Raw genomic sequence first — 13,442 nt, 5'->3', positions numbered from 1 at the left:
GTAGAGTTTGCTTCTTCAGTATGATTCTGTATTTCAGCATTATGGGCTTGCATTTGTAGAAAAACTTGAAAACAGACTAAAAATAAGCCCTTACAGTTGCACAGTGTGTACCTCACCTCTTGAGTAGTGGGTATTAGTTCGGTGAATTTGGGAAAGAATATTTCTACATGTATCCATTATTTGTCTTTTAGTTTACTGGTCGATTTTAATTTAGCAGCATTTTTCTCTTATATTTGTTCTTGCACAAAGCAATAAGAGGAAAATATTCAACAAACTCTTAACTGCCTGAACAGAGTAGAAGTGTGTGAGTGAGTAGATCTATTTAACTTAAAGTAAAGAGGAATCCCACTTTCACCTGTTTCTCAATCACATTTTGCAACAAACGCTTACCTGTATGTATTCCCTGTTGCTGTCTTCATTGGGCGTCCATCCGTTGTCATTGTAGTTGAGTCTGGCCTGGCGAGGCAGCCAGTGTCCATCGTAGAAACTCGATGAAGCTGTGATCTGGTCGTCTGTGATCTTTGCTGACTCCATACCGAATGCGTTACTACAATGGAAAGCTACGAGAAGAGAGGAGAGGAGATTCAGATTTAATATTCTAGCATATTTTGATGTAAAAGAAAATAGGCAGGTTTAACTTATACTTACTCTCACTGACTTCCTTGTGTGTCATGTTGTATCGAGCTGAGAAGCCGTCTTTAGCCACAGCCATGTCGGTGTGGAAAGACAGAGAGAGAATCCCGGTAGATGATTGGATTTCAGGAGGCACCCTGGTCCCACAGTATCGACCAATAAGAGGGCCCACTGTTAAAAAGACAAGACATGATAGACTAGCCGTCACTTACAATTCTACCAGAATGATACAGTATATGTCATCATTTGCTGTTTTTTTTTTGTTTTTTTTTTACCTCATTACACATTGCTTTATCTGTACACAAGAAGTTAGAGGTATCAAGAGGAATTTCTCATTCCTTTATCAATCCCTTCATCCCTTAATCCTCTCATTTGTTTGTCTATATCCTTTACTACTTGACTTGTTTTTTCCTCTCTTACTTTATCTCTATCATTTCCTCCTCTGCTGACATCTGCTCTTGACTCCACATTCTCATGTCATCACCATCATATATCAGTGCTATCTCTTGACTGGACATGGTTTTACATTGTGTACTATATATATATATATATATATATATATATATATATATATGTGTGTGTGTGTGTGTGTGTGTGTGTGTGTGTGTGTGTGTGTGTGTGTAAATCCAAGGATCTAAGTGATTCCTCTAATACAGCAACTTGTATGTGTCAACACAAACAGATGAGTGTGATCTAGAGCCTTGGGGTGTGTGTGTGTGTGTGTGTGTGTGTGTGTGTGTGTGTGTGTGTGTGTGTGTGTGTGTGTGTGTGTGTGTGTGTGTGAGAAGGGGTGGGAGCAAAAGATAGTAGATTCATCCTGCTACTCCCTGAATACTCACTTACACACACACACAGATATACACATGAGGAGGCCTGTGGAGGAGGACGAGGAGGTGGAAGATGAGAAAAAAGCCAGCGATCGATCAGTGCTATTGATTTTTTTTCCTTCCCTTTTGGAATGGGTGGATATTAGAAATAGGGCTCTTGAGCAAATAACAGTAATCACTTTTTTTCATGCTAGTGGTGGGGAAAGAGAAGAAGAGAAGAGAAGAGAAGAGAAGAGAAGAGAAGAGAAGAGAAGAGAAGAGAAGAGAAGAGAAGAGAAGAGAAGAGAAGAGAAGAGAAGAGAAGAGAAGAGAATATTTAAAGTCCACAGAAATGATTTCTATAAACAAATGACCCATGTTTGCATAAAATTCTGGTTAAACAAATTTAATCTTTTTGTCTAGGATTTAATATTAAATCTAGTTTACAGGCCAACATTGTCTCGTTTCTCTGTTTCCCTCTGTGTTTATGGATGTAATTTCAGCACCATATAAAACAGACAGAATACACGTTTGTCCCTTGTCTGACCCCTGCAAACCCATGTGTGGTAACACACAATGATACCAATGCCATTGCCTCCCTTAATAGTTTCATAATGTGGTATGTGGATCAGTGAACTCCCGTTTGGACGGGTGGGATTGAAAGCAAGCAATTAAGTTGTCCTTTTATCAGCAAGGGTAAAAATAGGCTGGGATACAACAATAGGATTTAACCCCTGCCTGGTGGGGAAACATATGCACTCACACGTGCAGGTTGCATGCAGACACAAACTCTTCCTATTGTAGTTTCTCTTTGCTTAATGGCTGTTACTCTCATGAAGTCAGAACTGAGATATCTGGCTGTTCTTTTTCCTTTTCCTGCTTGTCTTTTTTTGTCCTCTCTTCCTGCTTACGACCCTACACTCCTGCAAAAGGGTGAAACTAAACTAGAAGTCCTTCACCTCTGGATCTCATCCTGTATATTTCCTTCCCTTTAAACCTCCTCCCACTTCATTTCACTTTCCTTTCCTTTCATCCTGCTATCCTTCTTGTAGACTCTCCCCGTCACTCAGAGCAGAAGCCTTTCATCCTCTCTTTTCTCTTCCACCCCTATATTTTTCCCTTTCTGATCATCTTCATTTTCCACTTTCAACTTTGCTTAACCTCTCCTGTCTTATATTAAATCCCTTGAAAAAAAAAGAAGTGAAGATGTCCTGATCTGACTTTTCTTTCCCTTAGGGACTAAATTCCAATCTACAGTAAAGTTATTCATGGGGAGAAAAGGACCATTGTTTGCATTCTTCCTCTACTGATGCTATTCAGTATTTGCTGGGTAATTTTTAAGTACCTTACAAAATTTGAGAATTTAGCATGGACATCAGTTTGTAAGAGTGAAAATAATGAATGGTAATTTTATTGGTGGCAGAAAAAAGGAAGAACGAATGTATCATGCAGCAAAGTACAAAATAAAACGATCAAAAACTAAACTAAAATTATGTGAAATACTACAGCAAATATCTGTTTTCCAAAGACAAATACTGTAGCTTCTTCTTGAGGGAAGGTCTTCTGGTCCGCTCTCTCTTCTTCCAATCCCACTTGCTGAACTCCCTTAAAATCATCTTGTTTCTCTTCTTTCCCAACTCTCTTCTTGAAGGCTGACCAGAGGTCTTCTTGCCTTTATTTATTTATCTCCTTCCTTTGTTCAATCTTCCCAGCGGTGGAGGATTCTTCGTAGCCCTTCCACTGCACCCCTCTTTCTCTCTCTAGCTCTGCCATCTCTTGAAACTGGATCCAAGGTCTTTGTGTCTCAGATTTGTTCTTCTAAACTCTTCCAGTCCTTCTAGCAACTAGACCAGAAATATCCTACCGCTCTCACCTCCCCTTCTTTTCTCCCTCCTCTCAGCAATTCCTATTTTATTTTCCCCATGAAAAGTTATTCTCCACAGTAGGCACCAACATTCTGCCTGTAAGCTTAGCTTTCATCTACCAACGCATAGCTACTAAAATAGTTGCTACTCCACCTCAGTCAATAATGATGTAGGCAGGGCAGAGTATACACCATTTTCACTTTGCTCAGTGCATTGCCTCAAAATATGGCAGAGTTATTGTTCAACAACTCCATCAAGATCATCATCATTAGCACACTTTTACCGTAGCTATTGCCAACATCACTGCCATCTTTAGAAGATTACATGATCCAAAACCAAAACACAACAATCTGATCAGTGTCTTACCTCCTGGAAGCCCGTCCCACACCTCCAGCCAATCGTACTTGCAGTCCCCTTCTCCGCCCGGCAGGGGGTCGTTCTCCAGGTCAAACGTGAGGAAGGTAAGGCTTACATCCATGCTGGGGGGGACGATGATGATGAAGGAGCATTCCAGGTTGTGAGGGTACTTGTCGGGGAAGCCCGGGGACTCAATAAGACCTGAGGGACTTGTAAAGTTACGGGAACAGTCCGAACCTGGGATGAAGACACAGAGAGAGGATTGTATATTAAGAGACACGTTTTGCTGCAAATAGACATTAATAGCTGATTGTGTTGACCTCCTTTGGGTCAAATTTACTGAGGTCTGGAAAAATGTAAGACCTAAGAAATTTCTTGAGAAAACAGAGTAGACACTGTAGACAGTCATTATACTTAGAACTAATGAAATAATGCTGGGAAGACACCCAGAGGTGCTGTTGTCCAGAGAAGAGTGCTTTCAAACAAATAGCCAACACAATTTCATAATTCCCAGTCTTGTTATGCCTGGCTTTATACAATTAACTCTGAGTCCACATTATGTTCTTTAACTACAGTTAATGTTCTTGGTGAGAAACATCTAGAAGGTGAATATGCAGTATTAAGAGTACAGTTAGGTCTGCAAGTTTCGTGGAAAGACCCCCAACCCGAGAGTGATTTAAGTTGAAGATGACCATGAGGTTAATAAGAATAATTGATATTCATTTTTTAAAAAACATAACATATTTTAACCAGCAGACCTTGGAAGTGGTAAGTCAGTAAACTTTTCATACTGTGCCATCGATAAAAGCAAAGATACAACAGAGTAAGAGAGAGAGAACAAGACTGAGAAGCAGAAAGTCAGGGTTTGAGAACAGAAAATAGCATCCACTTGTGTGTCGAAAGTGCTATTGAGCAAGATAATGCATCCCTTCCTGTTCCTGGAAAAAATGTGGCAGCAACCTAAACCTCCCTCTAATCTTTAATCAGGGAGAAAAGTAAAGAAATGTAGGTGAGAGAGAGAGATATGACAGAAACTGAAAAATAATAAAGAGAAGAAAAGGTGTAGGTATTTGTTGACAGCACCATGGTTGGTTGGTCTATGAGGAGCTTTGGCTATCATCATACAAGCACGTACGCACACATGCACACACACAGTGATATGGAGGTAATCTGAGGCTCTGTGTTTCTGAATAACTGTAATACCCTCTCTAATAATACTCACACACATTATGGAGTGAATGTGGTTGCACCAACTGGACCATTATTCCAGTCCAGCCAGCCATGTATGACCAAACACCCAGACAGACACACACACACACACACATGCTGTCTAAGCCTCTTATGGTAACCCATTTCTCCTCAGTCTGTTTGGGTGTCTGCGATTGTGCTTGCATGCTTGCATTAGTAAATAAAGAGAAAGTAAGTGAGAACACATTAGATCGAGTGTATTCTGGCATGCAAAGTGCATTTAAATATGTTTGTGTGAGAGTGTGTGTGTGTGTGTCCATGTACAGTTATTTGTGTTTGTAACAACCTGTGCACCGGACCTGTTTTCCAGTCATCCGTCTTTAATCGATGTAACTGCCTACATTGACCGCTTAACAGCTTGTGCTTTATGTTTGTAACTGTGACCTGCACTGAACTGTAGTGTGTTTTTTTAGGCTTTAGGTCTATTTTCTTTTGACTTACACACAAAGCAACATTGATTGTGTATTGGGCTGTGAGCGTTATCAAGACACTTGCACAGCAGTAATTGTGGTTGATGGAAGGCTGCAGCTGCTGCTTATGTGCTGCTTTGGCTTTTGTAGACAAGGTATGACTCAGAGAGTCAGGTCCAAACTTTAATAACACAATTGGTCTAAAACTAAAACGGCTAGTTTCACTGGAAAGCTCCATGGAAACAAGGTTCTAACACCAGGGTCCAGTTGCATAAAAGTAGACATAGGTTTTGACTTAAATATAACTTTATTTCAGACTTGCTATAGACACTTAAATTTACCTGTTGCATAAAGTTTACCTATGATTGACTAATGTAAGACTAACTTAGAGTTAGGGTTAGACTTACGGGTGAAATAAGACACTTCACAGAGGACAAAATAATGGCGGATGCTAAGCGACATTTAGTGGCAGAAGATTGACACATTTTAACACCTGCTGAAAACCAGCTGGAGGAATACAACGCTGAAAAAAGTGTTATTTAGCAGTTTTAATTAACTTAACAGAAATAAATCCAATGGTCGCTGAACCCCCCCCAACCCCATCACCCCCCACCCGTCACTGATCCTGCACAGCAGCAGTTCTGCAGTATTGCAATCTGCCTGGTCATTTGACTGGCAGCTCCGGTGGCTCTATAGCAATAGACACATGGCAGCAATCGCATACAAATACACCAAATACTCCCCGTTCTAGTTTATTTGCTAATGTACATCAGTGTCTCCCACACATATGCCATCATCCATTTTCCACTACGGCATCTATTTTCAGTGTGATTAGAGATTGTCTGTCTGTCTTGATACGCGCCGGTTTGTCTGTTTTTCTGTCCCACTTTTCAATCTGATTTGCTTATTATTGTGACCTGCTCTCTCATGTAATGCATCAGACACAAGCAAACACACACACACACATACCCACACACACACACACAGGGACTCTCTCTCTCTGTTCCCCTTGCGTCTGGCCCCCCTGCAGAGTCCGTCGCTGGATAACGTGGGTCTGCGTGACTATGAGCATGTGTGTGTGTGTGTGTGTGTGTGTGTGTGTGTGTGTGAGTGAGTGGAGTGAACGCTTGACCAGTTCTGTTGCCAGCAGCGATTTTATTCCTTTCTCATTACTTCATGTTTATGAGCATTGCAAAAACACTTGTGCCCTCCTTTCTCCTTTGGTCTGACCCTTCTCCACACACTCCCCCCCCCCCCCCCGTGAACGTCTGTCTCCACCTTGTCCCTCGTCTTTGATGTATCTTAATTAATATTTAATGCAAGCTAGAAAGAATTTAAATCTTGTTCATCTTCTTAGTGCGCCGCACCTTCTAGAAATACTGAACTGTCTTTGTTGTCTTTCTTCCTGCTTTAACATATCTCTTCTGTCTTATTGTCTCTCCATTCTTTTCTCCTTTTCTTTTCTGATTTTTCATACTCTCCTCTCTCCTGCTGTTCTGTCTTTACCTTCTTCCACAGCTCCATCATTCCCTTCCCTTCCTCTGTCACACTTGTTATTCTTTTCTCCTCACTTCCCATCTGTTTGAATGAGTGTGAAAGAGACATGTGTTAGAAGCATGTCTTAACATAGGAGTAAAGTTAGGGGAAGTGTGTGTGTGTAGGTTGCTGGGTAGATCTGGCACTGGTGCTTATGGCTCACTGATCTCTGGGAGAGGGGACAACTTTCTCTCAGCGTGTTTGTTTGTAGACTTTAATTCGTTTAAATTGTGAGCGTATTTTTTTCTATATAAACGTGTGTGTGTGTTTGCTTGCTTGCGTGTGTCTGGTAAGCTGGCATGCAGACATCTACTTTTATTCAACCCGTCTTTCATGCCAATGGGCTATTAGTCGGATCAAACCCACAATTATTCTCCTCCCTCCTCCCCTCCTTCCCTCTCTCAGCCAATCTCTACACACACACACATTAGCACACATGCAGAGGAGACTTAACATACAGTGACAGACACACACCGCAGGCCCACACATGCACACACACACAGTTCCTGCAAAACCACAGCTTGGGTTTTCCAAATGTAAGGTTCAATACCACCTCAGTGTCATTTAACTTTTAGGCTCTGGCTGGAAAACTGACACTAAATTTCAGCCTCTGTCACTGATTCACAGCAGGGACTCCCCTCCATAATAAACTTGCTATTTAACCAAATTACAACTGACATATGAAATCAAACTGTCACAAGACAACCATTCCGTTAGCTAGTGCAATTTGCTAAAAGCTTCAACCGAGCAATACTTTGATGATGTAATTGAGGGAAATATGTTTTGATTTATTCTTAGGGTTTGACATGCAGAAGAAATGGAGGCATCTTGGAAAATTCTCAGTCTGTCACGACTCAAAAAAACACTGTCTGCTTTATTCTCATATTTACAAACAAACAAATATGAGCAATTTTTTTCCACCGGAAAAACATCTGAAAATTCTACATTCATACATTTATCTGTCAAGTTATGGTCATTATAAAAATCCTCATGGGTAGGTGGTAGAGTGCAAAACAGCTTTCAATCCTATAAGCAAAAGCACTATATGAGTGAATTCTTCACTGGGTCAGATCTGGATCCACTTTTCCTCAATGAAAGCCAGAGGAGGGAGGGGCGAGCGATGTGATTGGTTAGATGGTGTAATAAAGTGACTTGATGGGTAGTCAGACAGAGTAAGGGAGGAAGTGCCTAGAGGCATCGGATAGAATGTAAACAACAGCAGTTATTGGAAGGACTAGTGCAGAGCCCGTTCAAAACGTGCCTGTTTGGAACGGGCCGATCGCTTGGCCTCCAGTATTTGCTGCTTGCAGCTTTCTAGAGAATTGCTCATCCAAATAAGTTCACACTAAACACTGCACTTCTTCGGGTCCTCAGCAATACATCCGTCACGTGTGAGGTCGATCGGATGAATGGCTGTCAAGAAGATTTATTCTTTGCGCGTACTTACTGTATACAAATTTCTCATTGTTTATAAGTTGGATAGATTCCTCTTAATTTGTAAGACGTCGATTTGATCTAGATCATAACAACTGCTCACTTTGTGATGAACGCATTGCAACAACAGATCATTTATTTTATTTTATTCTTTTGGGAAGATTTGCATCACCGAATTTCTCTGAATTAACAAAAGAAAAGTGATTTTTGGTATATTTATGAAAGATGGAACACATGACTTAGCAATTAACACAAATATTATTCTTGGAAAATTCTTTTTACGGAACAATAGTTTCTCGAAAACACAACTGAATTTCTACATATTTCACAAGGAGCTGAAATTAATGGAGAAGAGGAAAGAAGAAACTCTGTGACTTAATAGAGGAACTTAAACTTGCAGAGTACCCACAGGACTCCTCTCCTTTTTATTTTATTTTATCTTATTTACTTTTATTTCCCCTCTTCTGTTTTATATATGATTGATATGCTTGTCTATTGTCTAGAAAATGTTTAATATTGTACCATGCCATTTATGCTTGTTCTATAAAAAAAAAAAAAAAAAAGCAGTGTCAGCATTTATGCCAGTATTTGTGGCCGCCATATTGGAGAGGTCAAGATCCACTAAATATTTTTCTTTTAATGATATCTTTAACAAACAACTTCACACTCAACATTGCACTTCCTTTGGTCCCCAGCAATACACCCACCATGTGTGAAGTAGATCGGCTGAACAGTTGTCGAGAAAAGCGAAGAGCAGGCGCACACAGAGACAAAGACTACTTCCTTTATGGTTAAATTGTCACGATAGCTTCTACATAACACCGCCTGGGGAGTGTGTGTGTTGACTTGTATTAGTCACAGAAATTTGTCCACACAGTCACACTATGGGGACTCACTTCCCATTTAGGTCAAAAGCTTGTCCCCACAAGGTAAACCCTTACATTTAAGACTTGGTTTTTTGGTTAAGGTTTAGGGCGTGGCATGTAGTGGTTTTGGTTAAGGTTAGGATACGTCTCCAGGGAAAGAATGTAGGTCAATGCAATGTCCTTCTAAGTGACAAAAAAAATGCCGTGTGTATGAGTTGACATTTCCGTGCAGACATGCAAGCTGTCCTGCATTTATGAGTAACTGTCCAACCGGCATCAGTGCATTCATATGTGTGTGTGTGTGTGTGTGTGTGCGTGTGTGTGTCTGGTGAGTTCTGGGTCACAATAACAGCTGGGGGCACTCTGCCTAGACAGTGAGATTTGATTGGCTGTCACGTTCTGGTGGTGTGCACGTTCAGCAGGTTTACTACAGTATCCCTAGTAACAGAGCTGTAAACAAAAACAAGTGTGGCATGTGTATTTGTTTTTGTGTTGTAGTAGCTTTTGTGTTTGTGCAAGCCCTAAAATCCTGATGTGTTACTAGCATGCATTCAGGAGTCTTTGTTTGCATGTATGTATCAATTCATTTCATATCCCTGTTTGAGCCCATGTTTACAACCTGTATATGTGCGCTAAATGTTCTCCAAATATGAGTGTAAAATGGAGACAAAACCATGCATGTGTAGCCACTAATGTCCCTGTGGGGCTACCGTAGAGCAAGACAGGCCTTAGCATCTCCTACTTCCATGTTTCCAATTTGTTTGGTTTAATATATACGTTGTACTGATGAGCCCTCGCTATGCTGCTTTTCCTCTCTGGTCCCTGGTGCAACAGGTTGTGACTGTTGCGCGCAATGCTCTGGCAGGTGTTAATTTTAGCTTTTAAGTTGAGGCACAGCTGCTTTGTGTTTTGCCCTCTGTTTGATATACTCTAGGTCCCGCTCCATATTGACCCCAGCTTCCATATGCTGAGCCTTCCATATGGGTATTGTGCAATAATCAGACAGGAGAGGTAAAAGTCAGCGTTATGTTTGTTTATATTACGCATTTGTTTGGCAGCGTGTTAATTCATTCGGTCTGTTTTCTTGTAGACACTGACTGCTACTGCTGTTTTGTTTGGTTTTGATACATTTGCTCTGTTTTTGCTTTATTTCTGTTCTATTCCCATCTGCATTATTTAGTCTTTAGTTCCATTAGGTGGTTCCTGTTAGGTCAGTTAGTTTCTTTTGTTATATTCTATGTCAGCCCTTCGTGGCGCTCACTACTTTTCCCCCCAAGAAGTAAATAACATAGATCATTGTAGTTGACACATGGCGCTAATGCTGTAGATTTAACACGTGTTCTCTGCTTTTGTACGAGCGCTATAGGACCGGACAGCCGGGGGTTTGGTGACAGAGTTCCTCACCTGTGCTTCACACCCCCATAATTGTGTGTTTGGTGGTAATTTTTGCACTTCCTTCACAATTTGCATTCTTCTCCCTTTTTTGCTTTGCTGTGTGTGTGTGTGTGTGTGTGTGTGTGTGTGTGTGGGGCATGAAAGTGTGGTGAGTAAATGTTTTTAATATCTTGTTTCATTATTAATTGTTGTTTAATTGTTTAATTAATGGTAGCACAGATACAGTAGATACAGTACCAGTCAAAAGTTTGGACACACTTTCTTATTCAAGTGAATGGAAGGTGTGTCCAAAATTTTGACATATGAATAATACACACACATACACCCTGACACACACACACACACACACACACACTCACACATACACACACACATACAAAATCCAACCACCCAGGCAACCAGACGTTCAGCTGCACCTTCCAGGATAACAAGATCTTGTTCGCAGTATGGCAACAGCTTGAATGTTCCAAACTGCTCCATCATTACTGCCAGGGAAGGCTGGACACAAATATACACACATACAGACACACAGTTACACAGGCAAACTGGAAGAAGTCCTGTATATGCTATTGTGTTGCTCATAAATTTCATAATGAGCAAGCAGTGGCACTAAAAAAAAAAAAACTGTGATCTTCTCTGTCATAGTTTGATGGTAACCTGATTGTAATATGATTTAAATAGTTTGCAAACTAACAAACATGTAGAAATGTATATAACATAATTTACAAATTTAAACAAAGAAAGCAAACTGCAGCACCGCACATGCACTTATGTGACCTTGTAAAGTGCGCACCGCTCAGCTCATACCTACATCCAAAATAGCAAGTTGGTAAGTAAGTAATACATGGCCTCATGAAGCCTTGATTAGCATATGAAATCATTATAACTCCAGCAGTGGCAATGATAATATCTTAATGTCATTTGAAGGACTGCATGCTTATCTTTGTGTAGAGAAAATTGTCTGTGGACTTTTTTTTAAAGTTATATAAATTCAAAATTGCATGATATTCCGGTGAAAAATTTTGAAAAAAAAGGTTAAAAGGGACTTAAAGGATAATTATGGTTTATTTAAACGTGATTCATGTCACCCCGGATGTATATCCTTAGCCATAATGCCCGTTCCAGACGGCTAGTTTCTGTATTTACATTCAGTCTGACTCTGCTGCTTATGCTCAGGTGCTTATGTTCCTCAAGTATGGAAGTCTGCCAGCTGATGTGCAGACTGCACTAACACTGTCCTGTTTGAAGAATAAACTGAAGACATCTTTGTTTTATTTAGCTTTTAACTAAGTCTGTGTTTGTGGGTGTGTGTATAATGTCTGCCTGTATCTATGTCCAAACCAAATTTTTACTGTTTTACTGACAGACAAGCAATTTAAATGATTCATTTTGCACCAGTTTCCCTGAATCTCTACAACAGAACTGGTGAGTACAAAGTTAGCATGACCTAGATCTATGACCTATGATGAGCCATCATTTATTATCCTCATCAATTATCCTTTAACTGATTAATTACCAAACAACAGTAATATACTGAATTGTAAATTGAATGCACTGTATGTTAACAATGAAATGTGAAAGACTGAACAAAATAGTGCAGCTTTAATAGTAACTATAAGCACAGTGCAAATAAAAAACAGAATTTCATCCAGACTGTGAATGTTTAAAGTTTCAAATCATCCTATCACAATCTCTCTCTCTCTCTCTCTCTCTCTCTCTCTCTCTCTCTCTCCCTCTCTCTCTCTCTCTCTCTCTCTCTCTCTCTCTCTCTCTCTCTCTATCTCTCTCTCTCTCTCTTTTGGGTGCTTGGGTGTGAACACTAACACCCTGTTGTTTTAAAGTCCATTGGGTGAACTCAAGCGCAAAAGGCACACACACTCAAGAAATCCCAACAGGCTGGTGCCAGAAAGTGAGAAACACCGACAACCACACGTGTTGTGTTAGTAACCTCAGCCCTCTGTGTATGTGTGTGTGTGTGTGTGTGTGTGTGTCTCAGGACCCAGGACTCAGGACTCAATTAAGCAAGCATGTGTGGAATGCTTTCAGGGGGAACGGAACAAGATGGCTGTGGGGCCGACACTATGTGCCCCTCTGTCTCACTCGCCCTTGATCTCAATTGGTCTCGCTTTGGCTGACCCATGGCAGCGTGAAGGGGAGCCATATCACGCATACACACACACACACACACACACACACCCGCAACTCACACACAAAGTGCCATGAGGGGGAGAGATGTCTCGCCTGGACAGTCTAAAGGGGTCTCAAGGGTCCCATGCTGTCTCTACTCTCTTTCTCCCTGTCTCCCATGACACCAGAGAGATAAACGAGGCTTGGTCACCTAATGAAGCATGTTGAGTCCTCTATGAGTAGCTTGTAATACAGCTACTAATAGCCTATTTGTATAGGTGCAGTCCTTATAAAGTCCTTTTTGGATTTTTGGATATTTTAACATGTTTGAAGGTCATTTACGTCCAAAAGAAGAAAACCTTTCCAAGCTGTACAACAATGCTGGTATCATATAGGGGGTTTAAAGTCCCCCTCCACTCAAGAAAGTGTTTCTCCTCTTGTACCTTCAGTTGGATGTTTGAGCTTCGCTGTGCAGAATGATGTATGTGCAGAGTTTGATACTATAAGGTGGTTTTCAAAATCATCCGTTGAATGTGGGAAGTTCCTTAAATCTGAGTTTAAGGCACGTATGTACGAGCGAGATTTGTGACATCACAACTAGCATGTAGCCAATCGTGGATTTCTCAATGAGGGAAAGGGATGAGATGTCATTTTAAGGATTTTATAAAAGGTTATTTAACCTCTCTTGTGAAATACATATATAATACATATCAGTATTTTTATATATCTTAAAACATGTTTGTAAATTTAAGTTTTCCACCCTGC

The 13,442-nt window shown here is 40.6% G+C and overlaps 1 protein-coding gene across 3 annotated transcripts in view; it reads right to left on the bottom strand.

Moving 5' to 3' along the window:
* LOC122992104 (neuropilin-2-like) overlaps positions 1–13,442 on the bottom strand; it is a 98,951-nt gene that overhangs the window by 57,192 nt on the left and 28,317 nt on the right. For all 3 annotated transcript variants that reach the window (XM_044365702.1, XM_044365704.1, XM_044365703.1), the window contains exons 4-6: positions 3,671–3,898; positions 649–804; positions 391–560 (exon numbers count right to left, since the gene is read on the bottom strand). In XM_044365702.1, the coding sequence (XP_044221637.1) occupies positions 391–560; positions 649–804; positions 3,671–3,898 (554 nt within the window). The remainder of the gene's footprint in view (positions 1–390; positions 561–648; positions 805–3,670; positions 3,899–13,442) is intronic.

This window comes from Thunnus albacares, chromosome 11 (genome assembly GCF_914725855.1).
Source record: "Thunnus albacares chromosome 11, fThuAlb1.1, whole genome shotgun sequence".
In the NCBI taxonomy this organism is placed as follows: domain Eukaryota; kingdom Metazoa; phylum Chordata; class Actinopteri; order Scombriformes; family Scombridae; genus Thunnus; species Thunnus albacares.
This window is presented reverse-complemented; position numbering and strand designations above follow the sequence as displayed.